Raw genomic sequence first — 16,414 nt, 5'->3', positions numbered from 1 at the left:
AACTTGGCATCTGAACTTCCCCAGGTGGGGACTTCCAGCCATCAGTGCCATAAGATTATTTCATTTCGTTTCAGCATTCCGATCAGGTTACTACTGACACCACAAAAGCACGTAGTATAGCTACTCTGGCATTGTGGAAGAGTTAACTGGAGAGCAGAATGGCACTGAGTTGTGTTTAGTGATGAGAGTGGATTCTGTCTGTATTGAATAACAGACATACATATGTATGGGGTAGACCTGGTTACTGTCCTAATCTGCAGAGCATTCGCCTACGACACGCAAGTCTCACGCTAAGCTTCAAAGTGTATAGGGGGGGGGGGGGGGAGGGGGGTTAGGGGCGTCAGTTATAACTCGCAGTCACATTTGGTGTTTCTCCAGAGTAAACTAACCATTGCGTGCCATATTGAGCAGGTGCTACTGAAATTTCTTCGACAGAAAGGTGATGTGCGCCCCAGAGGTACGCTGGACATCCACATACGGCTACTGCGACTCAACGCACTGCCTGCGGCATACATCAGCAGCTCCGACCACCAAATCCCATGCCAATTAAACACATATGGGACATGCTGAAGCTCGAACTTACTCGTTCTCAAGACCCTGCAAGAACCATTCTTGAACTGCAACGAAAGATACAAGGTGCTGCGGACAATTTAACGCAGGATGCTATTCAGCATCCTTATGGTCACTTCCACGCAAGAAAATACGCCTGCCTTGACACCAGAGGGGTTTACACTCCTCGTTGACGCGACTCCTAAAATAATTATCTGTCACTTTTCACTTGTCAATAAAATGGCTTTGTCCTTGAGGAATTCCCGCGACCGCTACGGTTGCAGGCTCGAATCCTGCCTCGGGCATGGATGTGTGTGATGTCCTTAGGTTAGTTAGATTTAACTGGTTCTAAGTTCTAGGGGTCTGATGAGCTCAGATGTTAAGTCCCATAGTGCTCAGAGCCATTTGAACCTTGAGGAAGTTCCAATTTTTTCCGCCAGTGTATACCTTTGCTCAGAATGAGTGGAACATTGAATTACTGCCATTTCCAAGAATGTCATTGCTAACTACATAAATTCAACTCCTTCGCAAACTTAACTGTCGCAACCATAACAGTTACTGAGAAAGTATGGAGTTCGATAAAATTAGCTCACCGAATTCAGTGCCAAGGAGGCATCAAGAGGATCGTACTTTCTCTGTACAACTGTGGCCAGAAAGAACAGTAAATAATCACATTATTGATTGCTTTATGTTCCTGTTACCTGATTAAGCCAGTCTCGTTTATTACAAAAACTATCATTTTAATACACATTATTATTTGTAGCCTTTTTCTGGAATAGATGATAATAACTAACCTCAGTAGACAATACTTACTACATCTTGTTTGTAGGTAAATTGGATCCAACTTAAAGTTGAGAGTCATCTTTCAGCATTGTTATGGGAAGCGTTGCATTCAGTACCCAGATGGATGTGCAGTAGTAGCGTATCACAGCAGACGTCCATGTCGAGACCAGCCAGATGTGAATGCTGGAGGTATGACATCTTTCACAGAGGGTGAAACTTACCGTGGTTGCTACGCAGCATGTTGCCGAGGGTGTAGAGTTTTTGTGTGGTGTTCAGTGTTACAACTTTTGGGCTAGTTGGCTCTCAAAGGAGTCAGCTGAGCATATACAGGAGTGTCCTTTCCTCTTTCCGATAATTTTTGGGTACGGACCTGGAATCGTTATGTTATTGACTCTACTCTAGTACAATACTACAACACAAAATAAAATGAACAGCTGTCACGACTGTAGTAAAAAGACAGTTTTCTAATAATGGCCGGCCAGAGTGGCCGAGCGGTTCTAGGCGCTACAGTCTGGAACCGCGCGACCGCTACGGTGGCAGGTTCGAATCCTGCCTCGGGCATGGATGTGTGTCATGTACTTAGGTTAGTTAGGTTTAAGTAGTTCTAAGTTCTAGGGGACTGATGACCCATAGGGCTCAGAGCCATTTGAAAGCTTTTTGTAATAATGACTCGCTTGGTAATAACAGCAAAATCAAAGTAGGAACAACTATTTCTGAACTGCTCTGCAACAAAGAATCGCAACATTAACAAAAACAAGCGGAAATATTAGAACTGAACCTAATATCTAGCAAGAAATATGCATTGCAAAATAATAAATACCGCCACTGGTGTTTCTGAAGGTGTTCCTGCACACGTCGCGTTGCTGTGATTTGTAGTTCTCCGGTACTTTGAATTAACTCGGCTCTATACTCAGTCTCCGTATAGTCGTAAATTCCCGATGGATAACACAATTTCTGACAAAAGTGTGTGTGTCACCGTATGGTGTCGATTTCCTTAAACCGACATCCTGACGACTTCCGCGTGTTTTCCATTAAACTGTTGTCAATTAATAACGATTTGTTCCCGACTTCAGCATTTAACAAAACGCATCTTAGTAATTTGTATGTGACCTATAGAAACGTGACACTGAATTCTTCAGCGCGACGACCTCTGTAATAGGATATACCAAGCACATCTGTAACTTGATTGGTGTCCACATTACGTGTATATACTGAAAAGACAATAGCCAGGCCACCATCTTCCTCGGCTGGAGCGAGATGAGGCAGGCAAATACCATAAAAGTTTTCTCAAACCTGTGTTTGCGCGTTTCACTGTCTTCTAGTTCGTTTCTAGCTACATCACTTATTAGAAGTATCAATAGCGTAAGTGGCTCCGTAGGACACTCAAAACCACTTGCTCAGGGCATTTGGTGCTGATGCACACCTACAATGCTAATGGTCTGTTTAGTATCCGGTATATTTCTTACAAAATGGTAACAAATACACTTCTTTTTGCAGAGGTCATACGATTTCGAAGTGCAGGTGAGAGATGGCTGTGTACGTGAGCTAGCCATAACAAACTTTGTGACGACGACGGCTACATTTACGTGGAATATCCACCAGCTGAGGAGGTTGCCAAAAGGTATATTCGAAGCATCGTCGCCAGTGTTTGAGCACCCCAGTGCCAGCAGATGGAGCATGGAACTGTCCAAAGACCACAACGATGCCTTCTACCTGGGTTTCATGCTGATCTCTTCTGAGAAGGGAGTACCTGTGAGAGCCACCATCAAGACCAAGGCCAAATGCAAAGTTGGTCAAATAAGAGAAGTACGCCAACAACTATGCCTCACTCTTTTGTTGAGAGTAGGTTATTTCGATGATCCATCACTCATACCCAAATGTATAGGCTAAATGAAAGTAAAAACACCATGCATTCAGTTAATTGGCTCTAATGTTATATAGAGAAGTGCAAAGTGTATAATTTTTAATAAGTTATGCCCTAACATTTCCCTTATGGATTCCTTAAATGGCATATATTTAGTACTTTTAGAAGAGTATTGACGCCACCATTCTCTCACATTTATGACACCCAACATACCATATATTAGTGAAAAATAAAAAAATAAAAAACGTAATTGGAACCACTAATTGAAGTTTTCTGAAAGACATAACCGCCATTTGACTGTAGAACAGTCGTCCTTTCAAAAGGTTTTATGCGAATGTGGCTCCCCACCGAGGTAAAATCATTAATAATGGAAATGATACATTCCACAGTTATGGGAACAATGCAAAATTTAAGCATACAAAGAACTTCCAATTCAGTCACTTTCAAGTCCTGCGCAGCGATCTTCGCAAGAGACACACAGCACTAAGTTTTTTACAGATCCATTATCACATGTTTCATGATACCACTTTTATATTGTGTTCACTGGATCCAATCCTCCTCGCTCCTTTTGTTGTAGAAGTAGCCACCCCTGTTGAGTCTTGTACCACAAAGAAGCGATGGAGAGGATGTTTTTTGGGTAGCCGGTATCCTCTTTCTAGAACACAAATGCACACGTGGATTAATCATCATCATCATCTTGGACAGTTTCCAGCCTCTGGCCGGGTCTGTATGGAACATAGGACTCTCCATCGTCTTCTGTCTTGCAATCATCTCTCCGTCTTCGCCTTGGTCCAGTCTTCTCCTTTTTCCTGGATGCATTCCTCCCCTCCTTTCAGCCATCTATCTCTCGGTCTTCCTCTTGGTCTCTTTCCTTCCAGTTCCATCTCGTGTATTCTCCATCCTCTTAACGTGTCGATACCAACTCAGCCTCGATTTCTCTATCTCCTCCTGTCATGGTCCCACCTTTTTTAACTCTCTCATCCTCTCATTTCCTAACCTGTCTATCTTTGTGACTCTAATACTGTTTCTCAAGAATTTCATCTCACTAGCTTTTTCTTCATACCCAGGTTTCTGATGAGTATGTCAGGATCGGGACATAGTATGATCGGTATATGACCTTTTTACTGATTTGGGGTACATACTTGCACGATATCAGGATTATGGATTAATGCATGTGGAGTACTACGGTTCTTTATTTACATGATCTAGAAACTTGTACTTAACCTGAATAGAGTCCATGTGTTGTGGTACAAGGTCATCAGTAGTAGTCCCACGACAGTCTCTAATCTGGATTCTATGTACTGTCATGGCCTGAGAAGAACTAAAACCACTGACAGATGCCAAACTGGATGAGTGAGTGGGGCCCTCCAGTCAGTGGCCAGAATACACTCTGTCCAGAGGGCGTTGGCGGCACATTGCTTGCAGGAGTGTCTCTGCCCTCTCTCGTGAAAGGCGCGCTTGATTGAGCTCCTAATAATCGATCCTCGCGCTGACTGGTGTGCCAGTGACAGCTTACGCCAGCACCACCACAGTCACGGCAGTACAGATGCTTATTACAGGGCTTGCATTGTGCTTTGATTGAGGTTTTCTTGCCAGTATTTGCACGACCCGATGTTGATGCTGCTGATGAACAGATTACGACCAAGTTTCCTAGTTGGAGTCTTCCCTTCATTCTTTTTCGGCCAGTCTTGAAGAGTTCTTCATGGGATGTTAAATGACCTTGTACTCTCTGAAACACTAATTCCAAATCTAACTGCTTCAGTGGCCTTCCGCAGATCCTCAGTAGACCACTTTCCACAAAGATTTTGGCAGGGCTTACCAATATCGTCACCTAGACGAGAAAAATGCAGAAATGGTTTTAGTACCTGCAGAAATCTTATTAAAATTTTTATGAAACGTACTGAAAAATATTTTAATATTTAAAAATCTACATATATGCTTTAATACATGAAAGCATTATTTTAATCACATAGTAAACGAGACATTAAATGAGAATGACGTTAGACATTTATGTGTACCTCCTTCAACGCACAGATAATATTCGGTATCAATAGAAAGCACGTAACCACACTCTGACAGCTACCCAAATCACACTGAAGTTGCTGTTGCTGCAATAACGCTAAAAGCATGAAGTGGAAACTCCCCCCCCCCCCCCCCCACACACACACACACACACACACTGTTATTCGTTACTTACATGGTGCTGCCACCATCGGAATATTTCCAAACTGGCCATTAAATTGCACATGACCTAAAACTTGCACCTCATTATTGCCTTCAGTTACGCTATTTATATTGCGCAAGTGACCTTATGATGGCCAGCCAGGGTGGTCGAGCGGCTCTAGGCGCTTCAGTCTGGAACCGCGCGACTGCTACGGTGCCTCGGGCACGTATGTGTGTGATTTCTTTGGGTTAGTTAGGTTTAAGTAGTTCTAAGTTCTAGGGGACTGATGACCTCAGATGTTGGGTCCCATAGTGCTCAGAGCCATTTGAATCATTTCACCTTGTAATGTGTGTTGGAGGGTGTCGTATTTCAAATGTGAGTAGAGTGTAATAATAATTACGTTTATTTAGAATCCCGGGTTCGATTCCCGGCGGGGTCAGGGATTTTCTCTGCCTCGTGATGGCTGAGTGTTGTGTGATGTCCTTAGCTTAGTTAGGTTTAAATAGTTCTAAGATCTTGGGGACTTATGACCATAGATGTTAAGTCCCATAGTGCTCAGAGCCATTTGAACCCTTACTGGGGCTGTGGAGAGATAAGTGGCGCGTGGGGTAGCCGCACGGTCTAAGGCATCTTGCCACAGTTCATGCGGCTCCCTCTGCCGGAGGATCGAGTCCTCCCTCGGTCATGGGTTTGTATGTTTTCCTTGGCGTAAATTAGCTTAGGTCAGATTTAAGTGTAAGCCTAGGGACAATGACCACAGCAGTTTGGTCCCATAGGAACTTACCACAAATTTCCAAAACAAAAAAAAAACAAAAAAAAGAGAGAGATCAGTGGCTGGTACAGTGATGCAACAATGTGTTGATATCCATATGGCCTGATGCTGATCGCGTTGCTGCTGATTAACTGCTGGTGGCAGTTATCTAAGCATATCAGTGCACCCAGGGCTTAGCTCCTGCTTCCAGTCTGGTTCTTCTCCAGATAAACAACCGACTGTCGCTCAGTGCTGCCCCTATCGCCCTGCTACAGTAACCTTTCACTGCGTCCTGATGTTCACACAGTGTCTTTTGTATGGTGTAATTAGGCTGTAGAGACGTTGTTCAAATTAAATTTGAAGGTTGAGGTCAGATAGTGGAAATACAAGTAAATGTTCAAGGGCTCAAACTCTGGACTAACCAAAACACCATCTGAAATGAAGTGGAAATTGAGGATGTCGCAAAATGGCAACAGTCGTCAGGATGAAGACAGCGGTCAGATCCAGTCCGGAGCCCAGTGCAAAAGAAAATGACATGTCTCTCGAATGCAACGTCAAAATGAAGAGGAGCATGCAAGATACAGAGTCAGGAAACCCAAAAGCGACTTGGGAATGAAAATCAGTCAGCTCCAGAGACAGAATCAGAATACAGTACGGTTGTAATTAAACATTCGCTACTTGAGAGGGCCTCCATGAAAAACGACTGATCGTACGACATTGAAACTTTGTGGGAAGATTTGTAAGGATATGCAGAAAATAAATATGGAATGAAGCAAAGAAAGAAACCCAGTTTAATTTCCACTTGAGAGGGTAACATTTGTTAATTGTGTATCCTATATACGTTCCGGGTTACAAACTATGCTCACGACAGCCTCTAACTGCACTAGACACACCATTACACAGCTATTTACAGCTCTTTTCGGAAACTTTCAGATGTAGTCACCAGCTCTTGCACTACTTCAAGATGCATCCAGCATCCTCAACCGAGGCAACAGTTACTTCTTCAACAATTTGGGCGTAATTGGCCATCAGCCTTTCCCAAGAATTATTCCCAAATCGCCAGTTAATTCTAAATTACCGAATCAATTTCTTCGACTCTGATGCGGAATTAGGACCTCTCGCGGAGAGCAGCAGCGCGGTTACTGTTATTTTGATGAAACAGCATTGCGAATAAAGCCCTGCTCATCTTGTCCAGATCTATGTCCACTGTCTGCAATGCACAATGATGTTTGTGTTGCAACCCTACGTCGCCACATGAGTACTGGTCCCTAATTGCAAGTCATCACACTAAGACCACTTACAACGCAAATCCTGCAGACCAATCTTCAATATCATTCCTGTGAAGTTGGGTACCATTATGGTAAATACTTAAGTTTTATGTCTACAATGGCTCAAATTTAATTCTAAACACCCCATAGTTCAGTATAGTGTACAATACAAATTACACTACTGGCCATTAAAACTGCTACACCACGAAGACGACGTGCTACAGATGCTGTGGTATGCAAATGATTAGCTTTTCAGAGCATTCACACAAGGTTGGCGCTGGCGGCGACACCTACAACGTGCTCTGACGTGAGGAAAGTTTCCAACCGATTTCTCATACACAAACAGCAGTTGACTGGCGTTGCCTGGTGAAACGTTGTGATGCCTCGTGTAAGGAGGAGAAATGGGTACCATCACGTTTCCGACTTTTATAAAGGTCGGATTGTAGCCTACCGCGATTACGATTTATCGTATCGCGACATGCTGCTCGCGTTGGTCGAGATCCAATGACTGTTAGCAGAATATGGAATCGGTGGGTTCAGGAGGGCAATACGGAACACCGTGCTGGATCCCAACGGCCTCCTATCACTAACAGTCGAGATGACAGGCATCTTATCCGCATGGCTGTAACGGATCGTGCAGCCACGGCTCGATTACTGAGTCAACAGATGAGGACGTTTGCAAGACAACAACCATCTGCACGAACACTTCGACGTTTGCAATAGTATGGACTATCAGCTCGGAGACCATGGCTGCGGTTACCCTTGACGCTGCATCACAGACAGGAGCGCCTGCGACGGCGTACTCAACGACGAACTTGGGTGCACGAATGGCAAAACGTCATTTTTTCGGATGAATCCAGGTTCTGTTTACAGCATCACGATGATCGCATCAGTGTTTGGCGACATCGCGATGAACGCACATTGGAAGCGTGTATTCATCATCGCTATACTGGCGTATCACCCGGCGTGATGATATGGGGTGCTATTAGTTACAAGTCTCGGTCACCTCACTTTGTTCGCATTGACGGCACTTTGAACAGTGGACATTACATTTCAGATGTGTTACGGCCCGTGGCTCTACCCTTCATTCGTTTCTGCGATTGCAGCAGGATAGTGCACGGCCGGATATTGCAGGTCCTGTACGGGCCTTTCTGGATACAGAAAATGTTCGAGTGCTGCCGTGGCCAGCACATTCTCTAGACCTCTGACGAATTGAAAACGTCTGGTCAGTGGTGGCCGTGTAACTGGCTCTTCACAAACCTCTTGATGAACTATGGCATCGTGTTTAAGCTGTACCTGTACACGCCATCCAAGCTCTGTTTGACTCAACGCCCAGGCATATCAAGGCCGTTATTGCGGCCAGAGGTGGTTAATCTCGATACTGATGTCTCAGGAACTATGCACCCAAATTGCGTGAAAATGTAATCACATATCAGTTCTAGTATAACATATTTGTCCAATGAATACCCGTTTATCATCTGCATTTCTTCTTGGTGTAGCAATTTTAATGTGCCAGTAGTGTACCTAGAACTGACAAATCACCTCTTGAACGCCTCTGCGTTTTGTTCTCCTTCCTGCTGTCTTGTGGACAGGGTGTTACCTTTTCGAACCTCAATGACGAAAGTGTCGTCAACGTATCGAAAAAAAAAAAACTCTTCAGCTTCAATGGCACAGTATCTATGGCAATAACCTCAAAATTCTCCATGAAGAGGTTTGCAACAGCTGGAGCCAACGGGCTACCCATTGCTACGCCATCTGTCTGATCGTAATACTGGTCGTTGTACACGAAATAGGAGGACGTAAGAGAAACTAGACGAGTTTTTGGAACACTTCAGTGGCATCAACAGTACTATTCAGTTCACCATGGAGGTGGGAAAAGTAAATGCATTGCACTTCCTCCTTGTCTATCGTAAACGAAATGGGTGCCATGGTCACAGACCTGTACCTGCACGCCACCAGCCATCATCATCCAGCACAGAGGCGCACAGTATTACAAACATTGGTGCATCGTGCAAGAGGAATATCAGACGACGATAACCTGCCCCACGAACTAAGCCACCTACGCAAGGTTTTCAGGAATAACGGCTACAGCGCCCATCAAGTGAAAGAAGTGATTTCTGGGGAATATCAGAATAATACCACCAACGAAGAGCAGGAAAATGAACTTGCTTTGCTGTCATTCTGTGGCTCTGTGTCGGGCAAGATAAGCCGCCTGTGAAAAGACACAAGATCAAATCAATCTTCAGGCCTCCAACGAAAATCCGTCAATTACTGAGACCGGTTAAAGACGCAGCAGGTCTCAGAACACCTGGAGTCTACGAAATACCTTGTGAGTGTGGCCAGAAGTACATCAGACAAACGGTTCTCACTGTGGAACAACGCAGGAAAGAACATGACAGGTATTATCGCCTACGCTATCCGGAAAAATCTGCGTTAGCTGAGCATGTGTTAGAAAACGGTCACCACATAAAAGATGACGATACCTCTGTCGTGGGTCGCACTAACGGCTTCTGGGACAGTTAAATAAAGTAAGCTATTGAAATAAAAATTACCGCAAACACCCTGAATAGAGATGGTGTCTTGTAGCTCAGCGCTGCGTGGGATTCAGCGATCTCACAGCTGAAGAGGGCACATCGAACGCCGACTCAAAACATGCGCAATGTCGCGGGCACCAGTGACGTCACAGCCGGCAGCTAGCGTATACAGGGTGTTACAAAAAGGTACTGCCAAACTTCCAGGAAACATTCCTCACACACAAAGAAAGAAAATATGTTAAAGGACATGTGTCCGGAAACGATAACTTTCCATGTTAGAGCTCATTTTATTACTTCTCTTCAAATCACATTAATCATGGAATGGAAACACATAGCAACAGAACGAACCAGCGTGACTTCAAACACTTTGTTACAGGAAATGTTCAAAATGTCCTCCGCTAGCGAGGATACATGCATCCACCCTCAGTCGCATGGAATCCCTGATGCGCTGATGCAGCCCTGGATAATGGAGTATTGTATCACAGCCGTCCACAATACGAGCACGAAGAGTCTCTACATTTGGCACCGCGGTTGCTTAGAAAAGAGCTTTCAAATGCCCCATAAATGAAAGTCAATAGGGTTGAGGTCAAGAGAGTGTGGAGGCCATGGAATTGGCCCGCCTCTACCAATCCATCGGTCACCGAATCTGTTGTTGAGAAGCGTACGAACACTTCGACTGAAATGTGCAGGAGCTCCATCGTGCATGAACCACACGTTGTGTCGTACTTGTAAAGGCCCATGTTCTAGCAGCACAGGTAGAGTATCCCGTATGAAATCATGATAATGTGCTCCATTGAGCGTAGGTGGAAGAACATGGGGCCCAATCAAGACATCACCAACAATGCCTGCCCAAACGTTCACAGAAAATCTGTGTTGATGACGTGATTGCACAATTGCGTGCGGATTCTCGTCAGCCCACACATGTTGATTGTGAAAATTTTACAATTTGATCACATTGGAATGACGCCTCGTCCGTAAAGAGAACATTTGCACTGAAATGAGGATTGACACATTGTTGGATGAACCATTTTCAGAAGTGTACCCATGGAGGCCAATCAGTTGCTGATAGCCACTACACACGCTGTACATGGTACAGAAACAACTGGTTCTCCTGTAGCACTCTCCATACAGTGACGTGGTCAACGTTACCTTGTGCAGCAGCAACTTCTCTGACGCTGGCATTAGGGTTATCGTCAACTGCACGAATAATTGCATCGTCCAGTGCAGGTGTCTTCGTCGTTCTAGGTCTTCCCCAGTCGAGAGTTATAGGCTGGAATGTTCCGTGCTCCCTAAGGTGCCGATCAATTGCTTCGAACGTCTTCCTGTCGGGACACCTTCGTCCTGGAAATCTGTCTTGATACAAACGTACCGCGCCAAGGCTATTGCCCTGTGCTAATCCACGCATCAAATGAGCATCTGCCAACTCCGCATTTGTAAACATTGCACTGACTGCAAAACCACGTTCGTGATGAACACTAACCTGTTGATGCTACGTACTGATGTGCTTGATGCTAGTACTGTAGAGCATTGCATCGCATGTCAACACAAGCACCGAAGTCAACATTACCTTCCTTCAATTGGGCCAACTGGCGGTGAATCGAGGAAGTACAGTACATACTGACGAAACTAAAATGAGCTCTAACATGGAAATTAAGCGTTTCCGGACTCATGTCCACATAACATCTTTTCTTTTTTTGTGTGTGAGAAATGTTTCCTGAAAGTTTGGCCGTACCTTTTTGTAACAGCCTGTCTAAGGGCGTACCAACAGCCCACTGGCAGTCATACCACTTGACAATGGCCAAAGAGTGCTTGGCCGAAAGCTCGTGTACTTTTAAGCAATTGACCCGGTTGGAAACCAGAGGACATTCTCTTCACATACTGCCATTATTTCTTTGCTTTATAGAATATAATATTTAGTGACTTAGGGGGTTAATTAGCTACGTCCTGTGGTAGTATACTGATTTTTATTACGTGTGTCCTTCGTTACCAAATGCAGAGCTGAAAATGTCTCTCCGGTGCCTTTGCCTTTTCTGAAGCTAAACTAACCGTTGTCTGGATTCATCATTAATAGGTGTAAAAATTTTCGTGTCGACAGCTGCCTGTCATAGAGTCTGAGCTGTTCAAAGTGGGCGAGGTGCAGCGGAAGGAATGGCTGCGAGGATTCAGCCAGCCGAAGGACGTGCAGTCAGACGAGCTACTGCTGGAGAGCGAGGTGGTCGTTGTGCGGTGCGTGGCGGAGTCCGCTCCAGGACCTGCCAGCAGTCTCAAGGGCGACCTGGCAACGCTGCTCGAGCTGGAGGAGGACGCTGACGTCACGCTGCTGGCCGGTTCCAGCCGGCAGCGGCTGAGGGCGCACTCGACGATACTGCGCGCTCGCAGTCCTGTGTTCGCTTCCAGGTTGAAGTCACTGGAGGTAGCCACCAAATCTGGCTACGTGATAGACATGCAGGACGTGAATCCACGCGTGGTCAAGGAGCTGCTTCGCTACATCTACACCGACAGTACTCCGGAGCTGTCTCAGATGCCGGAGGAGCTGCTTGCCCTCGCCAACAGGTTTGATCTACAGACAGGATACATACAGCCAACTGTGCCGCATGATCTGTCCTCTCTCTCCATCGGCTCCCCAGCCCCATTTTGTTTTTCTTCCTCTCCCCCTTTTTACCCTCATCTGCCTGGATCCTCCCCCTGCCCCATCTGCCTTAGGCTGTGGTGTGTCATCTTCGTGCTCTATAGTGCAGTGTTTACGTGCACATTCAGTGTTGTGCATTCCTTTTTTAACTGTTGCCAACGCTGTCTTCATTAGCATCGTCAACCACGTGTTTTTATACACTAATGGCCAATAAAATTGCTACACCAAGAAGAAATTCAGATGATAAAAGGGTATTCATTGGACAAACATATTATACTAGAACTGACATTTGATTACATTTTCACACAATTTGGGTGCATAGATCCTGAGAAATCAGTACCCAGAACAACCACCTCTGGCCCTAATAACGGCCTTGATACGCCTGGCCATTGAGTCAAACAGAGTTTGGATGGGGTGTACAGGTACAGCTGCCCATGCAGCTTCAACACGATACCACAGTTCATCAAGAGTAGTGACTGGCGTATTGTGACGAGCCAGTTGCTCGGCCATCATTGGCCAGACGTTTTCAATTGGTAAGAGATCTGGAGAATGTGCTGGCCAGGGAAACAGTCGACATTTTCTGTATCCAGAAAGGCCCGTACAGGTTCAATATTGGTCAAATGGCTCTGAGCACTATGGGACACATTTGAGGTCATCAGTCCCCTAGAACTTAGAACTATTTAAACCTAAATAACCTAAGGGCATCACACACATCCATGACCGAGGCAGGAGAAATCAGTATCCAGAACAACCACCTCTGGCCGTAACAACGGCCTTGATACGCCTGGGCAATCAGTCAAACAGAGCTTGGATGGCGTGTGCAGGTACAGCTGCCCATGCAGCTTCAAAACGATACCAAAGTTCATGAAGAGTAGTGACTAGGGTATTGTGACGAGCCAGTTGCTCGGCCACCATTGACCAGACGTTTTCAATTCGTCAGAGATCTCGAGACCGTGCTGGCCTTGGCAGTAGTAGAACATCTTTGTATCCAGAAAGGCCCGTACAGGACCTGCAATATGCGTCGTACATTAGCCTGGTGAAATGTACGGTTTTGCTGAGATCAGATTAAACGGAGAGCCACGGCTCGTAATACATCTGAAATTTAACGTCCACTGTTCAAAGTGCCGTCAATGCGAACAAGAGGTTACCCAGACGTGTAACCAATGGCACCCCATACCACCACGCCGGGTGGTACGCCAGTATGGCGATGACGAATACACGCTTCCAATGTCCGTTCACCGCGATGTCGCCAAACACTGATGCGATCATCATGATGATGTAAACAGAACCTGGATTCATCCGAAAAAATGACGTTTTGCCATTCGTGCACCCAGGTTCGTCGTTGAGTACACCATCGCAGGCGCTCCTGTCTGTGACGCAGCGTCAAGAGTAACTGCAGCCATGATCTCCGAGCTGATAGTCCATGCTGCTGCAAACATCGTCGAACTGTTCGTGCAGATGCTTGTTGTCTTGCAAACGTCCCCATCTGATGATTCAGGGATCGAGACGTGGTTGCACGATCCGTTACAGCCATGCGGATAAGATGCCTGTCATCTCGACTGCTAGTGTTACGAGTCCGTTGGGATCCAGCACAGCGTTCCGTATTACCCTCCTGAACTCACCGATTCCATATTCTGCTAACAGTCATTGGGTTCTCGACCAACCCGAGTAGCAATGTTGCGATACGATAAACCGCAATCGCGATAGGCTAAAATCCGACCTTTATCAAAGTCGGAAACGTGATGGTACGCATTTCTCCTCCATAGACGAGGCATCACAACAACGTTATGGAGCACACGGTTCCGCGTAGATTGTTGAACATGGGGGTACATAGAAGACATTTTTTACTTGACCCATGTTGACCCTACGACATCGTCTACTACAGTTGCAATGGGCATGGGATAAACGATGTTGGTTATTGAAAACATGTCGTCTGGTCAGATCAGTTACAGTTGCTGCTACGGCAGGATGGTGGTCGTGCTTGGATATCCTGCCATCTAGGTGAACAGCTGCCTGGAACACGCCCTGCGCCACAGATGCAGGATAAGGTATTTTGAAACTTCATGGCAGATTAAAACTGTGTGCCCGACCGAGACTCGAAATCGGGACCTTTGCCTTTCGCGGGCAAGTGCTCTACCATCTGAGCTACCGAAGCAGACGAATATGGGGCAAAGACCCAAGAAGCAGCATGTACAACGTAATTGTACGTAGTATGCTCCCGTGGTCGTGTGTCAGTTACGAGCAAAGCGTAACACCATACAGTGGCTGTCCCAACAAAAGCCTAGCATCATCTTGCGCTATGATTGATTCGTCTTCGACATTTTTTGCGGTGATGAATGTATGTATTTTAATCATCTGTAGCCTCTGTTGTCAGGCTGTCCTAAGTTGTTTCTAATATTATGTTGATAGTTATCACGATACGCTTGTTTATGTGCAACTGAATAAAACCAATGTTATCATGTCATACACGTTTCACTTTTAGTTTTTGAAAGACATGGTCTGTTGCCTGAAATATGCATTCGTGTACACATAAAAATGTATACTGTATATTTCAAGCCGCTAAGGCGGCTTTCAAAAAATAAAAGCTAAATGAGTGCGGTGTGATAAAATTACACTACTGGCCATTAAAATTGCTACACCACGAAGATGACGTGCTACAGACGCGAAACTTAATCGACTTAATCGACAGGAAGAAGATGCTGTGATATGCAAATGATTAACTTTTCAGAGCATTCACACAAGGTTGGCGCCGGTGGTGACACCTACAACGTGCTGACATGAGTAAACTTTTCCAACAGATTTCTCATACACAAACAGCAGTTGACCGGCGTTGCCTGGTGAAATGTTGTTGTGTTGCTTCGTGTAAGGAGGAGAAATGCGTACCATCACGTTTCCCACTTTGATAAAGGTCGGATTGTAGCCTATCGCGATTGCGGTTTATCGTATCGCGACAGGCATCTTATCCGCGTGGCTGTAACAGATCATGCAGCCACGTCTCGATCCCTGAGTCAACAGATGGGGACGTTTGCAAGACAACCATCTGCACGAACAGTTCGACGGCATTTGCAGCAGCATGGACCATCAGCTCGGAGACCATGGCTGCGGTTACCCTTGACGCTGCATCACAGACAGGAGCGCTTGCGATTGTGTACTCAACGACGAACCTGGGTGCACGAATGGCAAAACGTCATTTTTTTCCGGATGAATCCAGGTTCTGTTCATCATGATGGTCGCATCCGTGTTTGACGACATTGCGGTGAACTCAACATTGGAAGCGTGTATTCGTCATCGCCATACTGGCATATCACCCGGCGTGATGGTATGGGATGCCATTGGTTACACGTCTGGGTCACCTCTTGTTCGCATTGACGGCACTTTGAACAGTGGACGTTTCATTTCAGATGTGTTATGACCCGTGGCTCTACCTTTAATTTGATCTCTGCGAAACCGTACGATTCAGCAGGCTAATGTACGACCGCATGTTGCAGTTCCTGTACGGGCCTTTCTGGATACAAAGATGTTCTTCTACTGCCAAGGCCAGCACGGTCTCGAGATCTCTGACGAATTGAAAACGTCTGGTCAATGGTGGCCGAGCAACTGGCTCGTCACAATACCCTAGTCACTACTCTTCATGAACTTTGGTATCGTTTTGAAGCTGCATGGGCAGCTGTACCTGCACACGCCATCCAAGCTCTGTTTGACTGATTGCCCAGGCGTATCAAGGCCGTTGTTACGGCCAGAGGTGGTTGTTCTGGATACTGATTTCTCCTGGGAAAATTGCGTGAAAATGTAATCACATGTCAGTTCTAGTATAATATATTTGTCCAATGAATACCCGTCCATCATCTGCATTTCTTCTTGGTGTTGCAATT

The 16,414-nt window shown here is 45.6% G+C and overlaps 1 protein-coding gene across 2 annotated transcripts in view; it reads left to right on the top strand.

Annotated features, from left to right (window-relative positions):
- Window positions 1–16,414, top strand: part of LOC126291971 (speckle-type POZ protein-like) — a 182,142-nt gene that overhangs the window by 23,441 nt on the left and 142,287 nt on the right. For both annotated transcript variants that reach the window (XM_049985726.1, XM_049985725.1), the window contains exons 2-3: window positions 2,830–3,138; window positions 12,009–12,466. In XM_049985726.1, the coding sequence (XP_049841683.1) occupies window positions 2,830–3,138; window positions 12,009–12,466 (767 nt within the window). The remainder of the gene's footprint in view (window positions 1–2,829; window positions 3,139–12,008; window positions 12,467–16,414) is intronic.

Source organism: Schistocerca gregaria, chromosome 9 (assembly GCF_023897955.1).
Source record: "Schistocerca gregaria isolate iqSchGreg1 chromosome 9, iqSchGreg1.2, whole genome shotgun sequence".
NCBI classification, from domain to species: Eukaryota; Metazoa; Arthropoda; class Insecta; order Orthoptera; family Acrididae; genus Schistocerca; species Schistocerca gregaria.
This window is presented reverse-complemented; position numbering and strand designations above follow the sequence as displayed.